Consider the following 21,829-nt stretch of genomic DNA (forward strand, 5'->3'; position numbering starts at 1 on the left):
GTAACTGTTGTTATAATGCTGAAATCACAGGAGCCAATTTATGAACAGCAGTTTCCAACAGATCTGATAATCTTTGTTTTGTAATCTTCATTGAGGGATAAATATCTTTCAGAATATGGGGATAAATTCCTTGTTCTTTTTCAATTTATTAATGCAATGTGGGTATTACTAGCTGGGCCACCCTGAATTGTCCCTCCTTCATTGCCCTGGAAAAGGTAGTAGTACATAGAACATAGCACAGGGAAGATGTGTTGGGTAGGCTAGAGGTTATTAAGACCGGATGGGATCTATCCCAGGTTGCTGAGGGAGGCAAGAGAGGAAATAGCTGGGGCCCTGACAGATATCTTTGCGGCATCCTTAAATATAGGTGAGCTGCCGGAGGACTGGAAGGTTGCTCATGTTGTCCCCCATACAAGAAGGGTAGTAGGGATATTCCGGGTAACGACAGACTAGTGAGCCTGACATCGGTGGTGGGAAAGTTGCTGGAGAGAGTACTGAGGGATAGGATCTATTTATATTTAGAAAAGAATGGGCTTATCAGTGATAGGCAACATGGTTTTGTGCGGAGGAGATCATGCCTTACCAACTTAATAGAGTTCTTCGAGGAAGTGACCAAGTTGATAGATAAAAGAAGGGCTTTTATATACATGGAATTTAGTAAGGCATTTGATAAGGTTCCCCATAGTAGACTAATGGAGAAAGTGAAGTCACATGGTGTGCAGGATGTTCTAGCTAGGTGGATAAAGAACTGGTTGAACAACAGGAAACAGAGAGTAGTAATTGAAGGGAGTTTCTTGAAATGGAGAAAGGTGACCAGTGGTGTTCCACAGGGATCAGTGCTGGGACCACTGTTGTTTGTGATATACAAAAATGATGTGTAAGAGGGCATTTGTGGTCTGAACAGTAAGTTTGCAGATTGGTAGAGTAGCAGAAAGTATAAGCGACTGTCAAAGAATACAGGAGGATATAGATAGACTGGAGAGTTGGGCAGAAAAGTGGCAGATGGATTTCAATCCAGACAAATGTGAGGTGATGCATTTAGACAAGATTAATTCGAGAATGAATTATACAATGAACGGAAAAGTTGATGGACAGAAAGATCTGGGAGTGCAGATCCATTGTACCCTGAAGGTCGCTGCATAGGTGGATAGAGTGGTCAAGAAGGCATATAGTATGCTTGCCTTCGTTGGACGGGGTATTCGGTATAAGAGCTGGAAAGTCATGTGAACATTGTACAAGACATTGGTTCGGCCGCATTTAGAATACTGTGTACAGTTCTGGTTGCCACATTACCAAAAGGATGTGGACGCTTTGGAGAGGGTGCAGAGAAGGTTTACGAGGATATTGTCTGGTATGGAAAGTGCTAGCTATGAAGAGAGGTTGAGTAGGTTAGGTTTATTTTCATTAGAAAAAAGGAGATTGAGGGGCGACCTGATTGAGGTTTACAAAATCGTCAAGGGTATAGACAGGGTGGATAGAGACAAGCTTTTTCCCAGGGTGAAGAATTCGGTAACAAGAGGTCATGCTTTCAAGGTGAGAGGTGAAAAGTTCAAGGGGGATACACCCGGCAAGTACTTCACACAGAAGGTGGTGGGCATCTGGGATGTGTTGCCAGGAGAGGTAGTAGAGGCAGGCACGGTAGATTCATTTAAGATGGATCTAGACAGATGCATGAGTAGGTGGGGAGCAGAGGGATATAGATGTTTAGGAATTGACCGACAGGTTTAGATAGTACATTTGGATCGGTTAAGGCTTGGAGAGCCGAAGGGCCTGTTCCTGGGCTGTAAATTTTCTTTGATCTTTGTTCTAGTTTAGGCCCTTCGGCCCACGATGTTATGCTGAGCGCTTACCTTAAGCTAAGATCAACCAAACCTATACACCCCTTAAATTACTGCTGTCCATGTGCTTGTCCAGCAGTCACCTAAATGTCCTTAATGTTTCTGAATCTACTGCCACTACTGGCAGTGTATTCCATGCATCCACCTATACCTTCCTCCAATCACCTTAAAATTATGACCCATGGTGACAGCCATTTCTGCCCCGGGGAAAAGTCTCTGGCTATCTACTCAATGTATGTCTCTTATTACATTGTACACCTCTGTCAAGTCACCTCTTCTCTCCAGTGTGAAAAGCCCTAGCTCACTCAACCTTTCTTTATAAGACATGACCTCCAATTCAGGCAGCATCCTGATAAATGTCCTCTGCACCCTCTCTAAAGCATCTATAATCCTTCAGAGAATGAGGCGACCAGAACTGGACATAATATTCCAAGTGTGGTTTAACCAGGGTTTTACAGAGCTGCAGCTAAACCTCACAGCTCTTAAACTCAATCCCCCATTAACGAAAGCCAAAACATCATAGGCCTTCTTAACAACTCCATCAACATGGATAGCAACTTTGAGGGATCTATATACATGGACACCAAGATCCCGCTGTTCCTCCACTTTATTTTATTAATGACTTGGAAGAGGGAGTCGAGGGTTGGGTCAGTAAATTTGCAGACGACACGAAGATTGGTGGAGTTGTGGATAGTGAGGAGGGCTGTTGTCGACTGCAAAGGGACTTAGACATGATGCAGAGCTGGGCTGAGGAGTGGCAGATGGAGTTCAACCCTGTCAAGTGTTGGAAGGACAAATAAGAATGCAGAATACAGGGTAGGGTTCTTAGTAAGGTGGAGGAGCAGAGGGATCTTGGGGTCTATGTTCATAGCTCTTTGAAAGTTGCCCCTCAGGTGGATAGAGCTTGTAAGAAGGCCTATGGTGTATTAGCGTTCACTAGCAGAGGGATTGAATTCAAGAGTCGTGAGGTGATGTTGCAGCTGTACAGGACCTTGGTAAGGCCATATTTAGAGTACTATGTGCAGTTCTGGTCGCCTCACTTTAGGAAAGATGTGGAAGCTTTGGAGAGGGTGCAGAGGAGATTTACCAGGATGTTGCCTGGAATGGAGAATAGGTCGTACGAGGATAGGTTGAGAGTGCTAGGCCTTTTCACATTGGAAAGGCGAAGGATGAGGGGTGACTTGATAGAGGTTTATAAGATGATCAGGGGAATAGATAGAGTAGACAGTCAGAGACTTTTTCCCCAGGTACAACAGAGTGTTACAAGGGGACATAAATTTAAGGTGAAGGGTGGAAGATATAGGGGGGATGTCAGGGGTAGGTTCTTTACCCAGACAGTGGTGGGGGCATGGAATACACTGCCTGTGGGAGTGGCAGAGTCATTGGTGACCTTTAAGCGGCAATTGGATAGGTACATAGATAGTGCTTAAGCTAGGACAAATGTTCGGCACAACCTCGTGGGCCAAAGGGCCTGTTCTGTGCTGTATTGTTCTATGTTCTATGTTCCACAATGCCAAGAATCCTGTCTTTAACCCTGTACTCAGCACTCAAATTCAACCTTCCAAAATGAATCATTTCACATTTATCCAGTTTGAACTCCATCTGTCACTTCTTAGCTCAGCTCTGCATCCTGTCAATGTCTTGTAGCCTGCAACACCCTTGACACTATCTACGACACCACCGATTTTTGTGTCATCGGCAGACTTACTAACCCATCCTTCCACTTCTTCATCCAACTCATTTATAAAAACTACAAAGAGCAGAGCTCAAGAACAGATCCCTGCGAGACAGCACTGGTCACCAACCTCTAAGTGGAATATTTTCCATCCGCTTCTCTCTGGTCTTCTTTCGACCAGCCAATTCTGTATCCAGACAGCCAAATTTCCCTGTATCTAGTACCTCCTAACTCTCTGAATGAGCCTATCATGGGGAACTTTATCAAATTCCTTACTGAAGTCCACTGCTCGATTTTTGTCAACTTGTCTCGTCATATCCTCAAAGAACTCAATAAAACTTGTGAGGCATGACCTGCCCTTCACAAAGCAATGCAGACTATCTTTAATCAAATTATATTTTTCCAAATAGTCATAAACCCTATCTCTCAGAATCCTTTCCAATATCTTGCTTACGACGGGCGTAAGACTGACTAGTCTATAATTCATGGGATTTCCTTATTCCCTTTTTTGGACAGAAGAACAACATTCGCCTCCCTCCAATCATCCAGTCCTACTCCCATGCAGAGTGAGGATGTAACAATTATTGCCAGAGATGCAGCAGTTCCATTCCTCGCTTCCCATAGTAACCTTGGATACATCTGATCTGGCCCTGGGGACTTATCTATTTTGATACTTCCTAGAATTTCCAGCACATCCACCTTCTTAATATCAGCCTGTTCAAGCCTATTAACCTGGTCCACAGTGTTCTCACTATCAACAAAATGAATATGAAGCAAAAAACTCATTTAGAGCCTCCCCTTCCTCTCAAGATTCCAGGCGCAAGTTCTCACCACTATCCCTGATCGGCCCTACCGTCTTTCTGATCATTCTCTTATTCTTCACATACTGTGTTTCCTTCTTGAATTACTGCACTCTTTGGGGTGTAGGAATACACACAATGCTGTTAGGAAGGGAGTTCCAAGAATTTGACCCATTGACACTGAAGAATCAGTGATATATTTCCAAGTCAAGGTGAATAGCTTGGAGGGGAGCTTGCAGTTGATGGGGTGTTGAATACATCTGCCACCCTTGTCCTTCTAGATAAAAGTGGTCAACAGTTTTGGAAGAAGAAGCATTGAAGAAGCATTGGTGCATTTTCCTTCAAAATACTGGCATGGCCTGTTTTACATCCACAGAGAAAGCAACAGAGTCTCTGTTCAACAGTGAATCTATCTAAAGGGTCAATTTCTTCAAGGGATTCTCCTTAGTGGTGTGGTGATTAGTTCAACTATTGCCCAATAATAATGTTGATAATCTACATTTAGTTTAATTAAATTGTTTTCATTGATATGTTTTATTTCTATAAAACCCCTTCTATAAATGTATCCTCCTTATCACATAACCTTCTAATCCTGCATTCTACTCTGAATTAGTTATTTATCCACCTCTTTCATAGAGTTTGTCTGCAACATTTCAGAGTGGTGTAGACATTGTTGCATTTTTGCAGATCCTTATAGAGTTGGAGACAGCCTTGCTGGATGATGAACCGCACTGGTACAAACTTCAGACGCATGATGTATCTTCACTACCTTTGCCTCAGCCATCGCCATATATGCCACGGCGCCATGTCCATGGAGAAAGTCCTAGTAAAAGGCTACAAAGTAGGTTGTTTATAAATATAATTTTATCAGTCTTGACGCTATTTTCTTAAGTAAGTTCACAGCATAGAATACAGCAACTCTTCTATTGATTATGAACTACGTTGGCTATGACATTTGCTTGAAGTCACTCTGGTAAAATAAAATGACATTTATATTTTCCTAGGCAGGAGACTTTTTTTTTCCTAATCAAAAATGTAATTGTGTTACTGAAAAGACCCATTTTGAAGAAGGTTTTTAACTTTCACCAGAATTAAAACAAAAAACTGATGAAATTTGTCTTTTATCAGCAATAGTCAAGCTTTGTACTACCAAATAACTATTAATATTATTGTAATTCATTTCTTACAATATTTTAAGAACTGTTAAACAAAGGGATCCAGAAGGAGATACTTGGGTAACAGCACTTAATGTTCACTTGTGATTCCTATCTTGGTTCTTTTAATAATAGATCTAAATTATTTAAATTAATTGTTTTCCAGTTCTGTGGAATTTTAGATAAACACATTGAATACACTCGTGTAATTCAGTTTTGCATTACTAATACATTATTTCAGAAAGCAATTAAATATTAGTTTCTCATTAAGTAAATAATATTTATCTAACTAATAAGTATATTTGTCAGTCTTATGAGGCTTCTTTTAAACATTCCATGTCAGAGATTTTTTCCATTAATCACCCATGTAAAATCTAGTTAAGGTTTTCTAAAATTCCAAACAAAAATCAACTTCATTGCTTCAAAATTAGAAATCATGGGACACCAGGTCACACTAAACAGGCTTGTTTCATCACAAGCCTTTGGAGCACTGCTGCTTTATAAGGTGAAATGGAGGGAAGCCGAGAGGCACAGAATTTATATGGAGAGAGATTCCAGGTAACTAAGAATGTCAAATGGTAAATACAAATGCTGTGAGTGGAGTGTCGACAGGCTGAATAATAAGTATTTGCAAGTGACATTGTCAAACAGTGTGAATGAAGTGTCAACAGCTGAATAGCAAGTAAAGGAATGACTGATGATCTAATTAATAATTAGAAAAAGCAAAAATGGAATGGTGTTAGAAACAAACCAAATGGCTGGAAAAACATGATAGATATAAGAGGTACATGACAAGGGTCTAATCAAACTAACAAGTAATTCAAAACTCTATGCAGTGTTTGGATCCAGGTGGATTTTGTTGACTATGAGATCCTTGATTGGAGTTGTTAAGCTGGTTCAATCAGGAAAGCCCTGTCTGACCAATATAACCAGGAGATTTAGAATTTCCTCAGTTTAGGGGACTGACTCTGTGCTGGCTGGGCCACAGTCAGTATATTACTGTCACTGTTGGTGTTGGTTTCTGCTTCTTTTTTCTGGGGTGGAAACCTGATTCCTGAACTGGCTGAATTATTTAGCCAGTTTGTTAACTGGTATTCCTTTAATGAGGACTGATTTTTAAACTGCCTGATGCACACAATGTGTTTCAGGTGAAACTCAGTTCTCATTAGGGGAGTGTTGTTTCACTGGCTGGTTACAGCCTGTGTGTTACTCTTTTCTCTCCTTTTTTCCTTTCTGAGAAAAGGACAATGTTAATTTTATGGTAGGGCTTAGCCCTTGGACTGTAGTTTTCTTTGTTTTTTTTTGTATGTGTCTTCACTTTTTATTGGTGTTTTGGACTGAGTCCTGTGGAAGACATGCATTTTACCAGAGGAGCTGTTCCTGTGGGGAGGCCTAGCCCTGGACTGGGCCTCTGAAGATTGAACACCTGTGTGTGTGCTGGGAGGTGAGCAGTTGCTGTATCCTGGAGTTTGGGAGAAGACCTTTCCTTCAGGAGTGGACCAAACCCCTGTGAGTTAACTGCACCTGTACTATGTACTGTGTTCTTGTGAGTGGGCCTGGCTCTCCAAGGCTGGACCAGGACTCTGTTGAGACTGAACATCTGTGCTATGGGGTGTGCATTTGCTGCCTCCAGGAGTGGACTCTGCCCTTGATTGTGGACTGTTTTTTAACAACGGATTCTGCAGTTTGGAGTGGCCTCTAATTCTGACATTGCACATTGTATACTGGAGTGGACTCTTCCTGGAAATGGATTCCATATCTTGAAGACTGTATATAAATTTGGACTGTGTACCAGAAGGGAGTTTTTTTTTTTTTTTTTTTGGTAACTAACTGTATTGTGGTGTTTCCTGGGTCTATCACCTGCACTGTCTTGCATGTGCCTGGGTCTGGCAGGCCTTGCTGTGAGCTGGGAGGCTCATGGGTCGTCCTGAAAGCTGTCACCCCAAGAGCCGGAGGGTGGGTAGGCCACGCTGTGAATCTGAAGGTTGGTAGGCTGTCCTAAAAGCCGGAGGGTGGGTAGGCCACCCTGATGCCAGTCACCCCGAGAGCTAGATGGTGGGTAGGCTGTTCTGAGCACTGTCGTCCCGATAAGGGGTAATCAGGACGGGCTGTCCTAGAGGTGGTCGAAAGGTGTCAGAGCAGCCGAGAGCCAGAAGGCACGTAGGGGCGGGCTGAGATCCGGAAGGCTTGTGGGCTACCCTACACGCTGTCGTCCCAGGGAAGGGGACGGGCTGTCCTAGAGGTGGCCGAAAGGTGTGCCAGGATAGCCCACTGGTCGGAGGTGCAACGGGGTGGGTGAGAGCCCAATGGTACCTAGGGGCAGACCGAGAGCCAGAAGGCGGGTAGCCGTCCTCGGCGCTGTCACCCCGGGCAGGTACCGGGGCGGGCTGCCCCAGAGGTGGTCGAAAGGTGCTGAGGGTGGTTAGTGAAGCCGGAAGGTGGGTAGGCCGTCCTGACTGCTGTCACCCTGGGCGGGTACCGGGGCGGGCTGTCCTAGAGGTGGTCGAAAGGTGTGTCAGGGCGGACCGAGAACTGGAAGGGGCATGGGGTGGACCGAGAACCGGAAGGTGGGTAGGGGCGGGCTGCCTTAGAGTGGTCGGAAGGTGGGAGGGGCGGGGGCTTGTTGGGTCTGTATTGTCTGCACTTTTGTATGTAACGGTATTGTCTAATGTACAAATGTCATTGTCACTGTCTTATGTCGAACTGGGATTTGAGGTTTGTCCTCCTCTCCCTGTAAATTGGTTGAACGGTAGGGTTCAGGGCCTAGCTTTGCTGCTCCTCTCCCTTGTAAAATTGCTGTCTTTTGTGTACAGCTGTCAATGTTTTTTTGTAAACTGTTTTGTAATTTGTTTAATAAAATAAAAAAATATATAACCAGGAGATTTAGAATTTCCTCAGTTTAGGGGACTGACTCTGTGCTGGCTGGGCCACAGTCAGTATATTACTGTCACTGTTGGTGTTGGTTTCTGCTTTTTTCTGGGGTGGAAACCTGATTCCTGAACTGGCTGAATTATTTAGCCAGTTTGTTAACTGGTATTCCTTTAATGAGGACTGATTTTTAAACTGCCTGATGCACACAATGTGTTTCAGGTGTAACTCAGTTCTCATTATGGGATTGTTGTTTCACTGGCTGGTTATAGCCTCTGTGTTACTCTTTTCCCTTTTTCACTTTTGAGAAAAGGACAATGCTGACATTGAAGCAGGCCTTGGACTCTGGTTTCCTTTGTTTTATGTATGTATTTTCACTGTTTTTTGGTGTTTGGACTGAGCCCTTGTGGAAACAAAATGCATCTTATCAGAAGAGCTATTCCTTTGGGGAGGCCTAGCCCTGGGACTAGGCCTCTGAAGATTGAACACCTGTGTGTGTGCCAGGAGGTGAGTACTTGCTGTATCCTGGAGTTTGGGAGGAGACCTTGCCTTCAGGAGTGGACCAAAGCCCTGTGAGTTAACTGCACCTGTACTATGTTCCTGTGAGTGGGCCTGGTTCTCCAGGATGGGCCAGGACACCATGGAGCTGTGTGCTGTGGGGTGTGCATTTGCTGCCTCCAAGAGTGAACTCTGGTTTTTAGCAGTGGACTCTGCAGTTTGGGGTGGACTCCATTTCTGACAATGCACCTTGTAAACTGGAGTGTACTCTGTGTTCCTGGGAATGGACTCTATTTTGAATACTCTATATTTGGACTCTGTGTACCAGAAAGAACTCTTTTTTTTTGATAATTAACCCCATCATGTTGTTTGTTGGGTCTATCACCTGCACTGTCTTATGTATCCCTGGGTCTGGCAAGCCCTACTGTGAGCTGGAAGGCTCATGGGTCGTCCTGAAAGCTGTCACCCCGAGAGCCATCCTGTGAACCTGAAGGTTGGTAGGCTGTTCCAAAAGCCGGAGGGTGGGTAGGCCACCCCGATGCAGGCCGCCCTGAGAGCCAGAAGGTGGGTAGGCCGTTCTGAGTGCTGTATCCCGAGAAGGGGTCATCAGGACGGGCTGTCCTAGAGGTGGTCGGAAGGTGTGTCAGAGCGGCCGAGAGCCAGAAGGTGCGTAAGGGTCCGGAAGGCTTGTGGGCTGCCCTGCACACTGTCGTCCCAGAGGAAAGGGACAGGCTGTCCTAGAGGTAGCCAGAAGGTGTGTCGGGCCAGTCGGCACATCGGGTGGGTGAGATCCCAATGGTACATGGGGCAGACTGAGAGCCGGAAGGCAGGTAGCCGTTCTCAGTGCTGTCACTCGGGCGGGCTGTCCTAGAGGTGGTCGGAAGGTGCTGAGGGCGGTTAGTGAAGCCGGAAGGTGGGTAGGCCGTCCTGATGGCTGTCACCCCGAGCGGGCTGTCCTAGAGGCATCGAAAGGTGTGTCAGGGCAGACCAAGAACTGGAAGGGACATGTGGTGGACCGAGAGCCAGAAGGTACATAGGGGCAGGCTGCCTTAGAATGGCCACAAGGTGGGAGGGAATGGGGCTTGCTGGGTCTGTATTGTATGCACTATTTTTTATGTAATTGGATTGTCTTTTTATGTACAAATATCATTGTTGCTGTCTTGTCATGTTTGAAACTGGGATTTCCCTGTAAACTGGTTGAACGGTAGGGTTTGAGGGCCTGGCTTTGCTGCTCCTTTTCTCATGTAAAATTGCTGTTTCTTTGTATATAGCTGTTAATGTTAACTGTTTTTTTGTAAACTGTTTTGTAATTGTTTAATTAAAAATTATAACCAGGAGATTTAGAATATCTTCAGTTTAGGGGACTGACTCTGTGCTGGTTGGGTGATAGTCAGTGTGTTCCTGCTGCTGTTGGTTTCTGCTTCTTTTGGGGGAACCTGATTCCTAAACTGGCTGAATTATATAGCCAGTTTGTTAACTAGTATTCCTTTTATATTGAGGACTGATTTCTTTTTCTCTTTTTTTTTTAAACTGCCTGTTCTTCATAGTCAATGTGTTTCAGTGTAACTCCGTTCTTATTGTTCTTTCACTGGCTGTTTTACAGCCTGTATGTTACTCTTTTCTCTTTTACTTTGTTCATTTCTCAATGTTGATTTTGTGTTAGGGCTTAAGCCCTTGCATTCTGGCTTTCTTTGTTTTTTTTAATGTGTTTTCACTTTGGTGTTTAGACTGTGCCTCTGTGAGAAAATGCATCTTTCCAGATGAGCTGTTCCTCTGGGTAATCCTGGCCCTTTGTTGGTGGACTAGGCCTCTGTAAAGACTGAACGTATGCGTGTGTGCTGGGAGGTGAGCATTTGATGTATCCTAGAGTTTAGGAGTTGACCCTGCCTTTGGGAGTGGATCAAACCCCTGTGGGTTAACTGCACTTTTAACAATGTACTGTGGGCCCGGTTCATCAAGGCTGGGCCAGGACTGTATGGAGACTGAACACCTGTGTGCTGTGGAGGTGCGCATTTGCTGCCTTCAGGAGTAGACTCTGCCCTCTGTTGTGGACTCTGTCAGAAATCGAGTCCACTACTAAAAACAATGTAGTTTGTCCACTGAAGTGGACTCTGATCCTGGGAATGGAACCTACATTTTGAAGAGAACAGTTTATGGTAATGGACGCTGTACGCTGATAATTGACTTTGTCATGTTACTTGTTTGGGTTATCACCTGCACTGTATTGTGTGTCTCTGGATCTAGCAGGCCTCACTGTGAGCTGGGAGGCTCCAGAGGTTGTCCTGAGAGCCAGAGGGTGGGTAGGGTGTCCTGAAAGCTGGAGGGTGGGTCGGCCAACCTGATGTTGGTTACCCCGAGAGCTGGAAGGTGGGTAGGCCATTCTGGGTGCTGTTTTCCTGAGAAGGGGTGATCGGGACAGGCTGTCTTAGAGGTGTTCGGAAGGTGTGTCAAAGCAGCTGAGAGCCAGAAGGAGCATAGGGGCAGGCTGAGGTTCGGAAGGTTTGTGTGCTGCCCTGTGTACTGTCGTCCCAGGGAAGGGGACGGGCTTTCCTAGAGGTAGCTGGAATGTGTGTCAGGGTAGACCACAGGCCCGATGGTACATAGGGGCAGACTGAGAGCTGGAAGGCGAGTAGGCTGTCCTCAGCACTGTCACCCCAGGCAGGTACTAGGGCGGTCTATCCTAAAGGTGGCTGGAACATGCGAAGGGCTGTTGGGGAAACTGGACTGTATGTACACCATGCTAACTGATGTTGTCCTGGGGTGGGGGTGGGGGTTGAAGGAGTTAGGGAAGCAGGACTGGTGTGCTATAGGTGGTGAGAAGGTATGTCAGAGTGGACCAAGAACTGGAAGGGGCATGGGGTGGACTGAGAGCTGGTAGGGGTGGGCTGCCTTAGATTGGCTGGAAAGTGGTAGGGATGGGGGTTTGTTGATGGGGGTCTGTATTTTATGCACTTTTTAAAATGTAATTGGACTGTCTTGTATATACTAACTATTTTTATAATGGAGGAAAGTGGGATTTGAGGTGTGTCCTGATTTGCCTGAAAACTGATTGAATGGTTGGGTTTGGGGGCCCCCCTCACTCACCCTGTCTTGTGCCCTTGGGTCTGACAGGCCCTTACTGTGAGCTGGAAGGCTTGTAGGATGTCCTGAAAGCTGTTACCCTGAGAGTCAGAGAGTGGGTATGCCATCCTGTGAACCTGAAAGTTGATAGGCTGTCCCGAAAAAAGATGGTGGATAAGCCACCCTGATGCTGACCGCCCTGAGAGCAGAAGGTGGTTAGACCATTCAGTGCTGTCCACCTGAGAAGGGGTGATCAGGATGGGCTGTCCTAGAGGTAGTCGGAAGGTGTCAGAGCAGCCGAGAGCCGGAAGGTGCGAAGGGACAGACCAAGATCCAGATAGTGCACCGGGCTGTCCTAGAGGTGGCTAGAAGGTGTCCAGGCAATCCACAGGCTGGATGGTGCATCAGGGTGGGTGGGAGCCCAATGGTACGTAGGGGCAGACTGAGAGCTGGAAAGTGGGTAGGCTGTCCTCAGCAGAGTCACCCTCGGCAGGTACGGTGGGGAGGGGGAGGGGCTGTCCTAGTGGTGGCTGGAAGGTGCGAAGGGTAGTGAGGGAAGGCAGAAGGTGGATAGGCTGTCCCAACCGCTGTCGTCCTGGAGGGTTTGGGGAAGAAGGACGGGCTGTCCTAGAGGTCATCAGAAGAGTCTGAAGGAGCAGGATGTGGACAGAGAGCCCGGAGGGTCGTGCTGCCTTAGACTGGCCAGAATGTGAGAGATAACTCATTAGGGAACTGTTGTTTCACTGGTTGGTTACAGCCTGTGTTACCCCTTTCTCTTTCTCTTTCTCTTTGAGAGGACAACTATGCTGATTTCAAGGCAGGGCTCAGCCCTTACACTCTGGCTTTCTTTCTTTTGAATGTGTTTTCAATTGTTTGGTGTTTGAAGAATCCTTGTGAGAAAATACATCTTTCCAGATGAGCTGGCCTCGCATGTGTAGACCTGGCCCTTTGTGGGTAACTAGTCGTCAGTAAAGACTGAATACTTGAGGTGAGCAATTGCTGCATCCTGGAGTGGACTCTGCATCATGGACTGGTCTCTGCATCCTGGAGTGGACCAAACCCCTGTGCATTAACTGCAGCTTCACAGTGAACCTGAGTGGGCCTGGTTCTCCCTGGAAGGGCCAGGCCTATATGGAGACTGAACACCTGTGTGTGCGCGCTGGGAGGTTAACATTTGCTACATCCAGGAGTTTGGGTGTGGACTCTCTCTTTGTGCTGGAAACTGTATTGAGGATTTTATGAAATGTTACTGTATGTGGGTTTGTAATTGAGTGGGCTAGTCAGGATGTGGGGTGGCTGGGAGCTAGAGGGTCAATTATCACCTTGGGAGAAAGCAGGCTGGGTGGGGGGGTGGTCTGTTAGTATTCAGGGTGGCCATAGGAAAGCTGGTCAGGAGAGGGGCAAACAGTATGCATGCTGGCTGGAGGGTTGATGACAGGCCTGAAGGAAAGTGGGTTGGGAGGAGCCTGTCAGTACACAGGGTGGGCAGGGCAGGGTGGGCAGAGCCAGGCAACTGATACTGCAGGAAAGCAGTATAGGGCTGTCTGGTCAGTACGTGGGGAAGCTGAGCCAGGTGGCTGATGGTAGTCCGTAGGAAGGCTGACTGGGGGCAAGACTGGTCAGTACGCAGGGAAGCTGGGAACCGGATAGGCGATGGCCGGTCTGTAGGAATGCTGACCAGGAGAAAGGATCAGTCAGTAAGAAGGGCTGGGTGCTGGAAGGCCAACAGCCTGACTGTAGGAAAGCAGGACAGAGGTGGTTTGGTTAGTACATGGGGTGACTGGGAGCTGATGGCTGATGTCTGTCCCAGAGGAAAGTGGGCTGGGGAGGGTCAGTCAATATGAAGGGTGGCCAGAGACTGGAAGGCCAACAACCAGTTCATAGGAAAGTGGCCTGGGGTAGTTTGGTCGGTACACAGGGTGACTGGGAGCTGGGTGGTCTATGACCAGCTTGGAGGAAAGCAGGCATGGGGTAGGTCAGTCAGTACGTAGGGCAGCTGGAGACCAGAAGGCCGAATGTCCTGCAGGAAGGCTAGCCAAGGACGGTCTGATCAGTATGTGGTGTAGATGTGTGTCAGGTGTCTTTTGTTTTCTACAGCTATATTGTGTCTGTGTTCTATGCACTTTCTGATTTGATTGTTCTGTCTTGTCTGTGTTTGTTACTGTTATCTTTGTGATAAATGGAAGTGGGATTTGAGGTTTGTCCTCATCTTGAAAACTGGTTGAATGGTGGGGTTTGGGGTTAGCTTTAGCTTTGCTGCACCTTCCCCTATAAATGTTTTGTTAACTGCTGCTTTGTTTATTAACTGTCTTGTATTTTGTATTGTTTCATGAAATAGAAAAAATGGGAGAAGGTGTGTCAGGGTGGGCCAGAAGGGGTGGAGGGATGGCCAGAGCTGGAAGGAGCATAGGGGCAGGCTGCCTTATGGTTGGAGGTGGGAGAAGTGGGTTTGCTGGGTTACCAGAAGTGTCTGAGTTCTATTCACTTGTTTTTGATTGGACTAACTTGTATGAGTTTGTTACGGTTTCCTTTCTGACTGAAGGTGGGATTTGAGGTTTGTCCTCATTTCTCTGTTAACTGCACGGTGGGTTTTGGGTTTGACCTTGCTGCCCCTTCCCCTGTAAGTAGCGGTCTTTTGTGAACCGATACTTATTATTAATTAACTGTTTGCATTTTGTACCCTTTCTATAAAATAAAGTAAAAGAAAGCTATAACCAAGAGATTTGCATTCTCGTCAGTCCATGGGACTGACTCTGAGCTGACTGGCCACAGCCAGTGTACTGCTGTTGTGTTTTTTTTTGATAACTGATTTCTGAACTGGCTGATCTTCATAGTCAGTGTTACTGGTTTTCAGTTCTCAACAGGGAACAGGTTTCCTGGCTGGTTGTAGCCTGTGTTACTGTTTCGTTTTGAGCAAGGACAATGCTGATTTTTGTGGTAGGGCTTATCTCTGAACTCTGGTTTTTAGCATCTGCACTTTTTTGAATGTGTTTTCACTGTTTGGTGTTTGGAGGCCCTGTGAGTCAACCACATTTTCACAAATGAACTCTCACTCTGAGTAGGCCTTGACCTCTGTGGATGGACCAGGCCTCTGTAGAGACTGAGCACCTGTGTGTGCTGCGAGGTGAGCATTTGCTACCTTTGGGAATGGATTGGGCCCCTGTGTTTTACTGCACCTTTACAATGAACTATCCGTGTGAGTGGGCCTGGGCCTCTTTGGATGATATCGGCCTCTGTAGAAGCTGAATGCCTGTGTGCGCTGTGGGGTGTGCCTTAGGGAGTAGGCTCTGCATAGTGGAGTGGACTCTGCCTCTGACTTTGTTTATGGTATGGACTCTGTATATTGGAGTAGACTTGGTTTTGGTAATGGATTCTGCTTTTTTTGCAGGTGAAAAAACCAACCAGCATTGTGTGTTGTATATCCCTGGGTCTGGCAGGCCCTACTGGAGAACCAGAAGGTCCATAGGCATCCTGTGAACCAGACAGTGAGTAGGCAGCCCTAAGAGCCGGAAGGTTGGCAGGCCATCCCAATGCTGATTGCCCCAAGAGCCATAAAGTGGCTAAGTATTCCTGAGCACCACTGTACTGAGTAGGACTAGGACCAGTTGTCCTAGAGGTGGCCGTAAGATGTGTCAGGGCAGACTAAGAGCCAGAAGGCGTGTGGGTCATACTGAGCGCCATTGCCCTGAGAAGGTACCAGGATAGGCTGGCCTAGTGGTGGCTGGAAGACATGTAGGGCAGACCAAGAACCAGATAATTTGTAATGGTGGACCGGGAAGCTGGAAGGTGGGTAGGCTGCCCTGATCGCTGTCATCCTGGGGCAGTAACGGGACGAGCTCTCCTAGAGGTGGCCGGAAGGTGTGTATGAGCAGTTAGGACAGACTGAGCCAGAAGGGGTATAAAAGCGGGATGTCTTTTAAGTGGTCAAAAGATTGGAGGTGCGGGCTATTTGCTGTTTTACCACAGGCATGTGGGTGATATGCACTACTTTGTTATTCGGTTGATCAGATTGTTTTGTAAGTGACTGTGTCTGTTTCCTCTTCCGAGAGTTATGCTGGGATTTGGGGTTTGTCCGCATTTATTGTGAATTGTGTACTTTGCTATCTTTACTGTTTTGCCATCCTTTCCCCTGTTAATTGTTTATTGTAAACTGCTGTTTATTCACTGACATTTATTACTAAACATATAAAAATATGAAAATAACCAGGAGACTTAAAATCTCCTCAGATCACCATGTTATTTTGTACTGTTACAACAGCCACGGTGGCAGTTGAGTACAAAACCATAGGCTGTCGTGTGATCTTATGAGACACAGACCATCCACAGTTTGAGCTCAGGAGGCCTTGCAGGACTTATACACTGAATGCTAAGGTCCTTGGGAGTGTTGCTGAGCAAAGACACCTTGGAGTGCAGGTTCATAGCTCCTTGAAAGTGGAGTCACAGGTAGATAGGATAGTGAAGAAGGCATTTGGTATACTTTTTTTATTGGTCAGAGTATTGAGTGCTGGGGTTGGGAGCTCATGTTGCGGCTGTACAGGATATTCGTTTGGCCACTGTTGGAATATTGCATGCAATTCTGGTCTCCTTCCTATCGGAAAGATTTTCTGAACCCTTTCAAGTTTCACAAAAGATTTACAAGGATGTTGCCAGGGTTGGAGGATGTGAGCTATAGGGAGAGGCTGAACAGGCTTGGCTTTCCTCCCTGGAGTGTCGGAGGCTGAGGGGTGACTTTATAGAGGTTTACAAAATTGTGAGGGGCATGGATAGGATAAATAGGCAAAGTCTTTTCCCTGGGGTCAAGGAGTCCAGAACTAGAGGGCATAGGTTTAGGGTGAGAGGGGAAAGATATAAAAGAAACCTACGGGACAGCTTTTTCACACCAGGGTGGTAAGTGTATGGAATGAGCTGTTAGAGGAAGTGGTGGAGGCTGGTACAATTGCAACGTTTAAAAAGGCATCTGGATGGGTATGTGAATAGGAAGGGTTTGTAGGGATATGGGCCGGGTGCTGGCACGTGGGACTAAATTGGTTTGGGATATCTGGCCGGCATGGGCAGGTTGCAGCAAAGGGTCTGTTTCCATGCTGTACATCTCTATGACTCTGACTCTGAATGATCTGTGCTCTCATCCTGCCTATTCCTTGCACGGGAGACTTCTGATGAAGATACATAAAACCAACATACCTGGCTGTCTCAACATATCAGGCAGTGAGACCCTGTGTGAGAACCTCTCTGGCTATGTCAAGTATCTTGAAATCCATTTGCACTTGCTGCCACTGTGACAGAATCACTGCAATAGCCTCAGTACTCAACACCAACAAAGACTTTGTTATTTAGACTGTTGACACTGCACACTCACTAATGTGTATTTGTCTTTTTCATGCTCTTAATTACCTGGGATTATCTTACCACTTTCTCACTTCACAAATTCTGTGCCTATGCACCTCCTTCCACTTGACCTGATGAAGGAGCAGTGCTCTGAAAGGTTGTGACTTCTGACTTTATACACCCCAGTCCAACACCAGCATCTCCACAACTTGATTGTTGGAGTTGTCAAAGAAATGCAGCCTCTTATTTTGCCCCTTTCCTTGCCCTTGCTAATGAACCACAATGGTTCAATTTGCCTTCGCACAATTTCCAATCATTTACCTTACACTATTAACACTATTTTGATCACTTTCCATTTCTTGGGAGTCTTGTCAGTTTATTTTTTAAAAATCTGTTTATTTTGATTTTTGCATTTACTTCCTTTAATTTTGTTTTATCCGTAGTTCTGTTTGTTTAGTCCCTCCACTTGGTATTTCTGAGCTGTTTACTTTGTCTCTCAAAATTGAGTTATATCATTGGCTTAAGTTAGTCTAAACTAATACTTTGAATTTAAGCTAGTTACAGTATTCAGATCATAAATAAACATCTTTGAAAAGAAGAGATGATGTTACAGAGCATTTTAGATTTCTGGATAGACCACACAATTTGAACTGATTGACTGACTGATTTACGAAAATTTAACCATGTCTGGAAATACTGAAATTTATTTGCCCAATGTTACTGAAGACCGGTATTTTTATGCTGATTGTGTGCAAGAATGCTAAGTGATCATTAAGCTGCTGCTTTTATCAGCATTCAAGGTTCTGGATTATGAATTAGATTAATTTAATGAAATACACTGGGGAGAAGTGTCTACTTTCATCAAAAAAGTAACTATAAATACAAAGAATCCATTCACACTTCACTTTTGACAAACTCGCCAAATAATAGTCAAGGAAAAAGTGCTAATAATGAGGAAATACAAACAGAAGTAGATAAACTGCACAGCGGGTCAATGACTGAGAAAAAAGCCAAATTGTCAAAGGCCACAGTGGCTCAGTGGTTAGTACTTCTGCCTCACAGTGCCAAAGACCTGAGTTCAATTCCTACCTTGGATGACTGTGTATGGAGTTTGCATATTCTCCCTGTTTGTGTGGGTTTCTTCCACATGGTCCGGTTTTATCCCATAATCCAAAAGATATGCGGGTCAGGTGAATTGGCCATCCTAAGTTGCCCATACCTGTTTCCATACTGTAGGGAATCTAATCTAATCACTTTTTTCTCTCTTTTGGTCACGGTTTGATTAGCTGTGTGCTTTTTGCCGTTTGTTTCCATCGCTAAAATATAGAACTATAAAAGTTGTAAAAATTGATGATCTTAAACTAAGTCAATAGAAAATCCCACTCAAGACATTGATCTGAAAACATGAATGATGTGTCATCAAACTAATTCAATACTAGTATTCAACCTGCTGTCTTCTATCATCACCTACCATTGGTCGTTTGGAGCCAGCAGAAATCAAAGGATATTCTGAATGCTGTAGTGAATTTTGGACCTGTACTCCTTCCTCAGAGCCTGCTCCACCTATCATTTTGTTATGTATGTCCTACATAATTTCTGGTGGTTAAATGGATGACAGATCAAGTGTGAAAGATCATGTGCACAATTTTCCAGTATGTACTCCCAGAGGATCTGACCCCATTCACCATAATTTAGCTTTGCTATAGTTAGTCTGTCATTTTCAATGTCCAAACTGAGAAGGAGACATCCTGATTGGTTACGGGCATGTGTATTATTCTCGTTATGTATAACAGTCTGACCTTGTGGAGAGAGAATAATAAACTGTTTTGTTAAAAATATAGATTTACTCATTCCAATGGCCAGGTCATCTTTTGGAGCAGGGTAAATTGGAGCTGCATGTCGGACTGTGCAGAATCCCTGATTCTATGGAATGCTCCAAAGGTTTCTTTATTCAGGTTATTTGGAGTGTTCTGATACACTTAAATCTGAACCCGGAAGAAAATGGGAGTATTAAAAGCCTACCTGACAACCTGGGAGATAATAATCAAACTGAACATCAGCTCACCGCTGACCTCCCCAACTACATCCCTCAACCCTTTACGACTTTGACAGTGCCCTCCCCTATTCTGAGACAACTGCTTAAATACCCGAGCCATAGTTCAGATTCCTCTTTTTGTTGTAAAGAGAATAAAACTTGTTTTTATTAAAAATATAGATGAATTCACTATTGTTTAATTTTCCAGATTGCTTGTTTTCTGGCTCACGATCTATTCTACCACTTAAAGCATTTTTTTTACTTTACGACAGCTCATTGATTGTAACTTAGTTGAATAAACCCTAGAATCGTAACATTTGTCTCCAATTCCAGAATTACGTTTGCTATCAAGTAGTTTACAGGATGGAAGATTTACATAAATGTGTTATATTCAGCTGTTTGTTGCTATTATCATGAATTCCAATATTAAGAATTATGGATTTTACCATGAGTGTTAATGAGCCCACATGCATAGCTGTTTTGTTTGTTCCATCATTACCCAGGATCTCATCGAATCAGTGATAGTGACATCTCAGATTATGATGTTGATGATGGTATTGGAGTGGTCTTGTCAGGTGGGTGGGTGGCAGAACATCGCCTAATCTATGAGTGCTATTTGCATTTAGAAATTGCTTTTGATGTGGGGCTCTAGCAGGAGGTCAGTACCATTCCCAGGAGCAGATACCATGAATCTGCTAGCTGTCACAAATAGACTTAGCTGTCTAAAGCACAAACTAGTTGGTTGAGATTTAACCAATAGTTCTTAGCAGCAACACTTATTCTGCAAATTACACTTATTCAAAAATAGTTTTTTTTCCTAGTTCATTGAAGATGAAATGTATGTCACTTTTAAAACAAAATGGTGCACAGCTAGTTCTGAGTATCTGGCATGAGACACACTTTGTTAGTGCATTTGCAGTTTGCATTTTGAATTACTTTTGCATCAAAACAAAATGTAGCATAAGTCCTTCTGTCTAGGATTTTCTGATTGCCATGCCAAGCAGTCCAAGCTAATGTGGCTCAGTGGTTAGCATTGCTGCCCTACAGCACCAGGGACTGTGGTTCGATTCCACCCTCAAGTGCCTGTCTCTGTGGAGTTTGCACATTCTCCACCTGTCTATGTGGGTTTCTTTCCATTGCTCTGGTTTCCGCCCACAGTGCAAAGATGTGTAGGATTGACCATGCTAAATTGCCCATAGCCTACACATCACTGGGCACTGTGGATTAGCCTTGGGTTGCACCTGAAATGTTGACTTCTCCACTTCCTGATACTGCCTGGCTTTCTGTATTCTTCCGGCTTCCTGTTTGTCTCCCTTGGGTTCTAGCGCCTGTAGTTTTTTTTGTCTTTAGCCTTGGAAAATGCAGGGTTACATGAATAGGGTGGGGTGTGCCTCTGCTTGGGATGCTGTAAGGCTTAGTGTGGACTCAATGGGCTGAATGACTTGTTTTCACACGAAGGATTTTATGATAGATTTAGATCCAATTGTTTTAGCTTGATACCATAGGGCTGAAAAAGTAATCGGCTGAAGTGTCTCAAAGATGTTCAACACAGCCTCAAACATGAATTCACTTGTGAAACACAAAAGTAATCTCTTGCTTTACGCAAATTTCAGTATGTATGTTTGATTAGGATTTATAATTTTCAGGTTATGTCATATTTTGAATTTGAAGCAGCTCTGAACAAAATCCTCAAGTCAAAATGCTTGTATCAAACATTCTGCCTGATTTGCATTTACCAGAGGCAGTATTTTGTGGAGAAATTGGAGAAAAAAAATGCCTAATCCCAGCATTATCTACGTCTCCATCCTCCTTTCAGTTCAAAATTAATGCAGTCATTTGTGCATGACACAGAAATTGGGATTAAGAGGGAAAGAAAAGTGGCTGCAAGCCTAAAACCAAATTAAAATGTAGAAGATTCTGGTAACTTTAGGTTTATCAAGTAGTAGACTACTTTAGTAGTCATAGAAGGTTTACAGGAGAAGGCCCTGTTTTTCTATCACTTCATGGCAAACAGCTTGGATTGTAATTGATATCTCTGTATAGCAGGGATGGAGATTAATGATTAATCAGGTTAAAGATTATGGCCAAAGCCTGCATGCTATATTGAGACACTATGACATTTAAGGATAAGAACCTGCAAGTAAGGCCCAACAAGTTTGTCTGTAAAATTGACACCAAGCTTCCAATTGCCTATCATTTCAAAACATCACTGTCTTCCCATGCCAACACTTGTTGCAGACATGCTGCAATGTTTCAGGAAGCCTCAGCACCTAATCTCCAATTTACTGCTTGGGGACCCTGAAGTCTCTAAAATGCAACATCAAGTCCAATAACTTAAGAACCTGATTTTGTCCTTCCTTGCTTTTTACCCGCCACTATACCTGTTTCGTGTCATACATTGGTTGCTTTCAACACAGCCAACTCTCCTGTTCTCAACTCTCCTTATCACTTAATTCAGCTTTTCTTCAGTCCTGGCTTACTATCTGCAATACATTCATCCCCTTTCTTTTCTCTTTCCCTCTGTCTGGGCTCTGTTTCTATCTATTTGCTCATTACTTCTTGCTTCACCTCAACTT

The 21,829-nt window shown here is 44.7% G+C and overlaps 1 protein-coding gene across 21 annotated transcripts in view; it reads left to right on the top strand.

The window, feature by feature from the left end:
- Positions 1-21,829, top strand: part of rims1a (regulating synaptic membrane exocytosis 1a) — an 857,383-nt gene that overhangs the window by 584,704 nt on the left and 250,850 nt on the right. For 17 of the 21 annotated variants that reach the window (XR_015753101.1, XR_015753102.1, XM_087979575.1 and 14 more), the window contains 2 exons: positions 4,971-5,154; positions 19,757-19,828. Coding sequence is in view for 19 of the 21 variants with exons in the window: in XM_087979575.1 (XP_087835701.1) it covers positions 4,971-5,154; positions 19,757-19,828 (256 nt within the window). In the remaining 2 variants the exon portion in view is untranslated. The remainder of the gene's footprint in view (positions 1-4,970; positions 5,155-19,756; positions 19,829-21,829) is intronic. The other 4 variants (XM_087979621.1, XM_043681872.2, XM_087979592.1 and 1 more) reach the window with 3 other exon arrangements.

Source organism: Chiloscyllium plagiosum, unplaced genomic scaffold (assembly GCF_037043375.1).
Source record: "Chiloscyllium plagiosum isolate Xiang-an unplaced genomic scaffold, Cpla_swu_hap1 HiC_scaffold_3, whole genome shotgun sequence".
In the NCBI taxonomy this organism is placed as follows: domain Eukaryota; kingdom Metazoa; phylum Chordata; class Chondrichthyes; order Orectolobiformes; family Hemiscylliidae; genus Chiloscyllium; species Chiloscyllium plagiosum.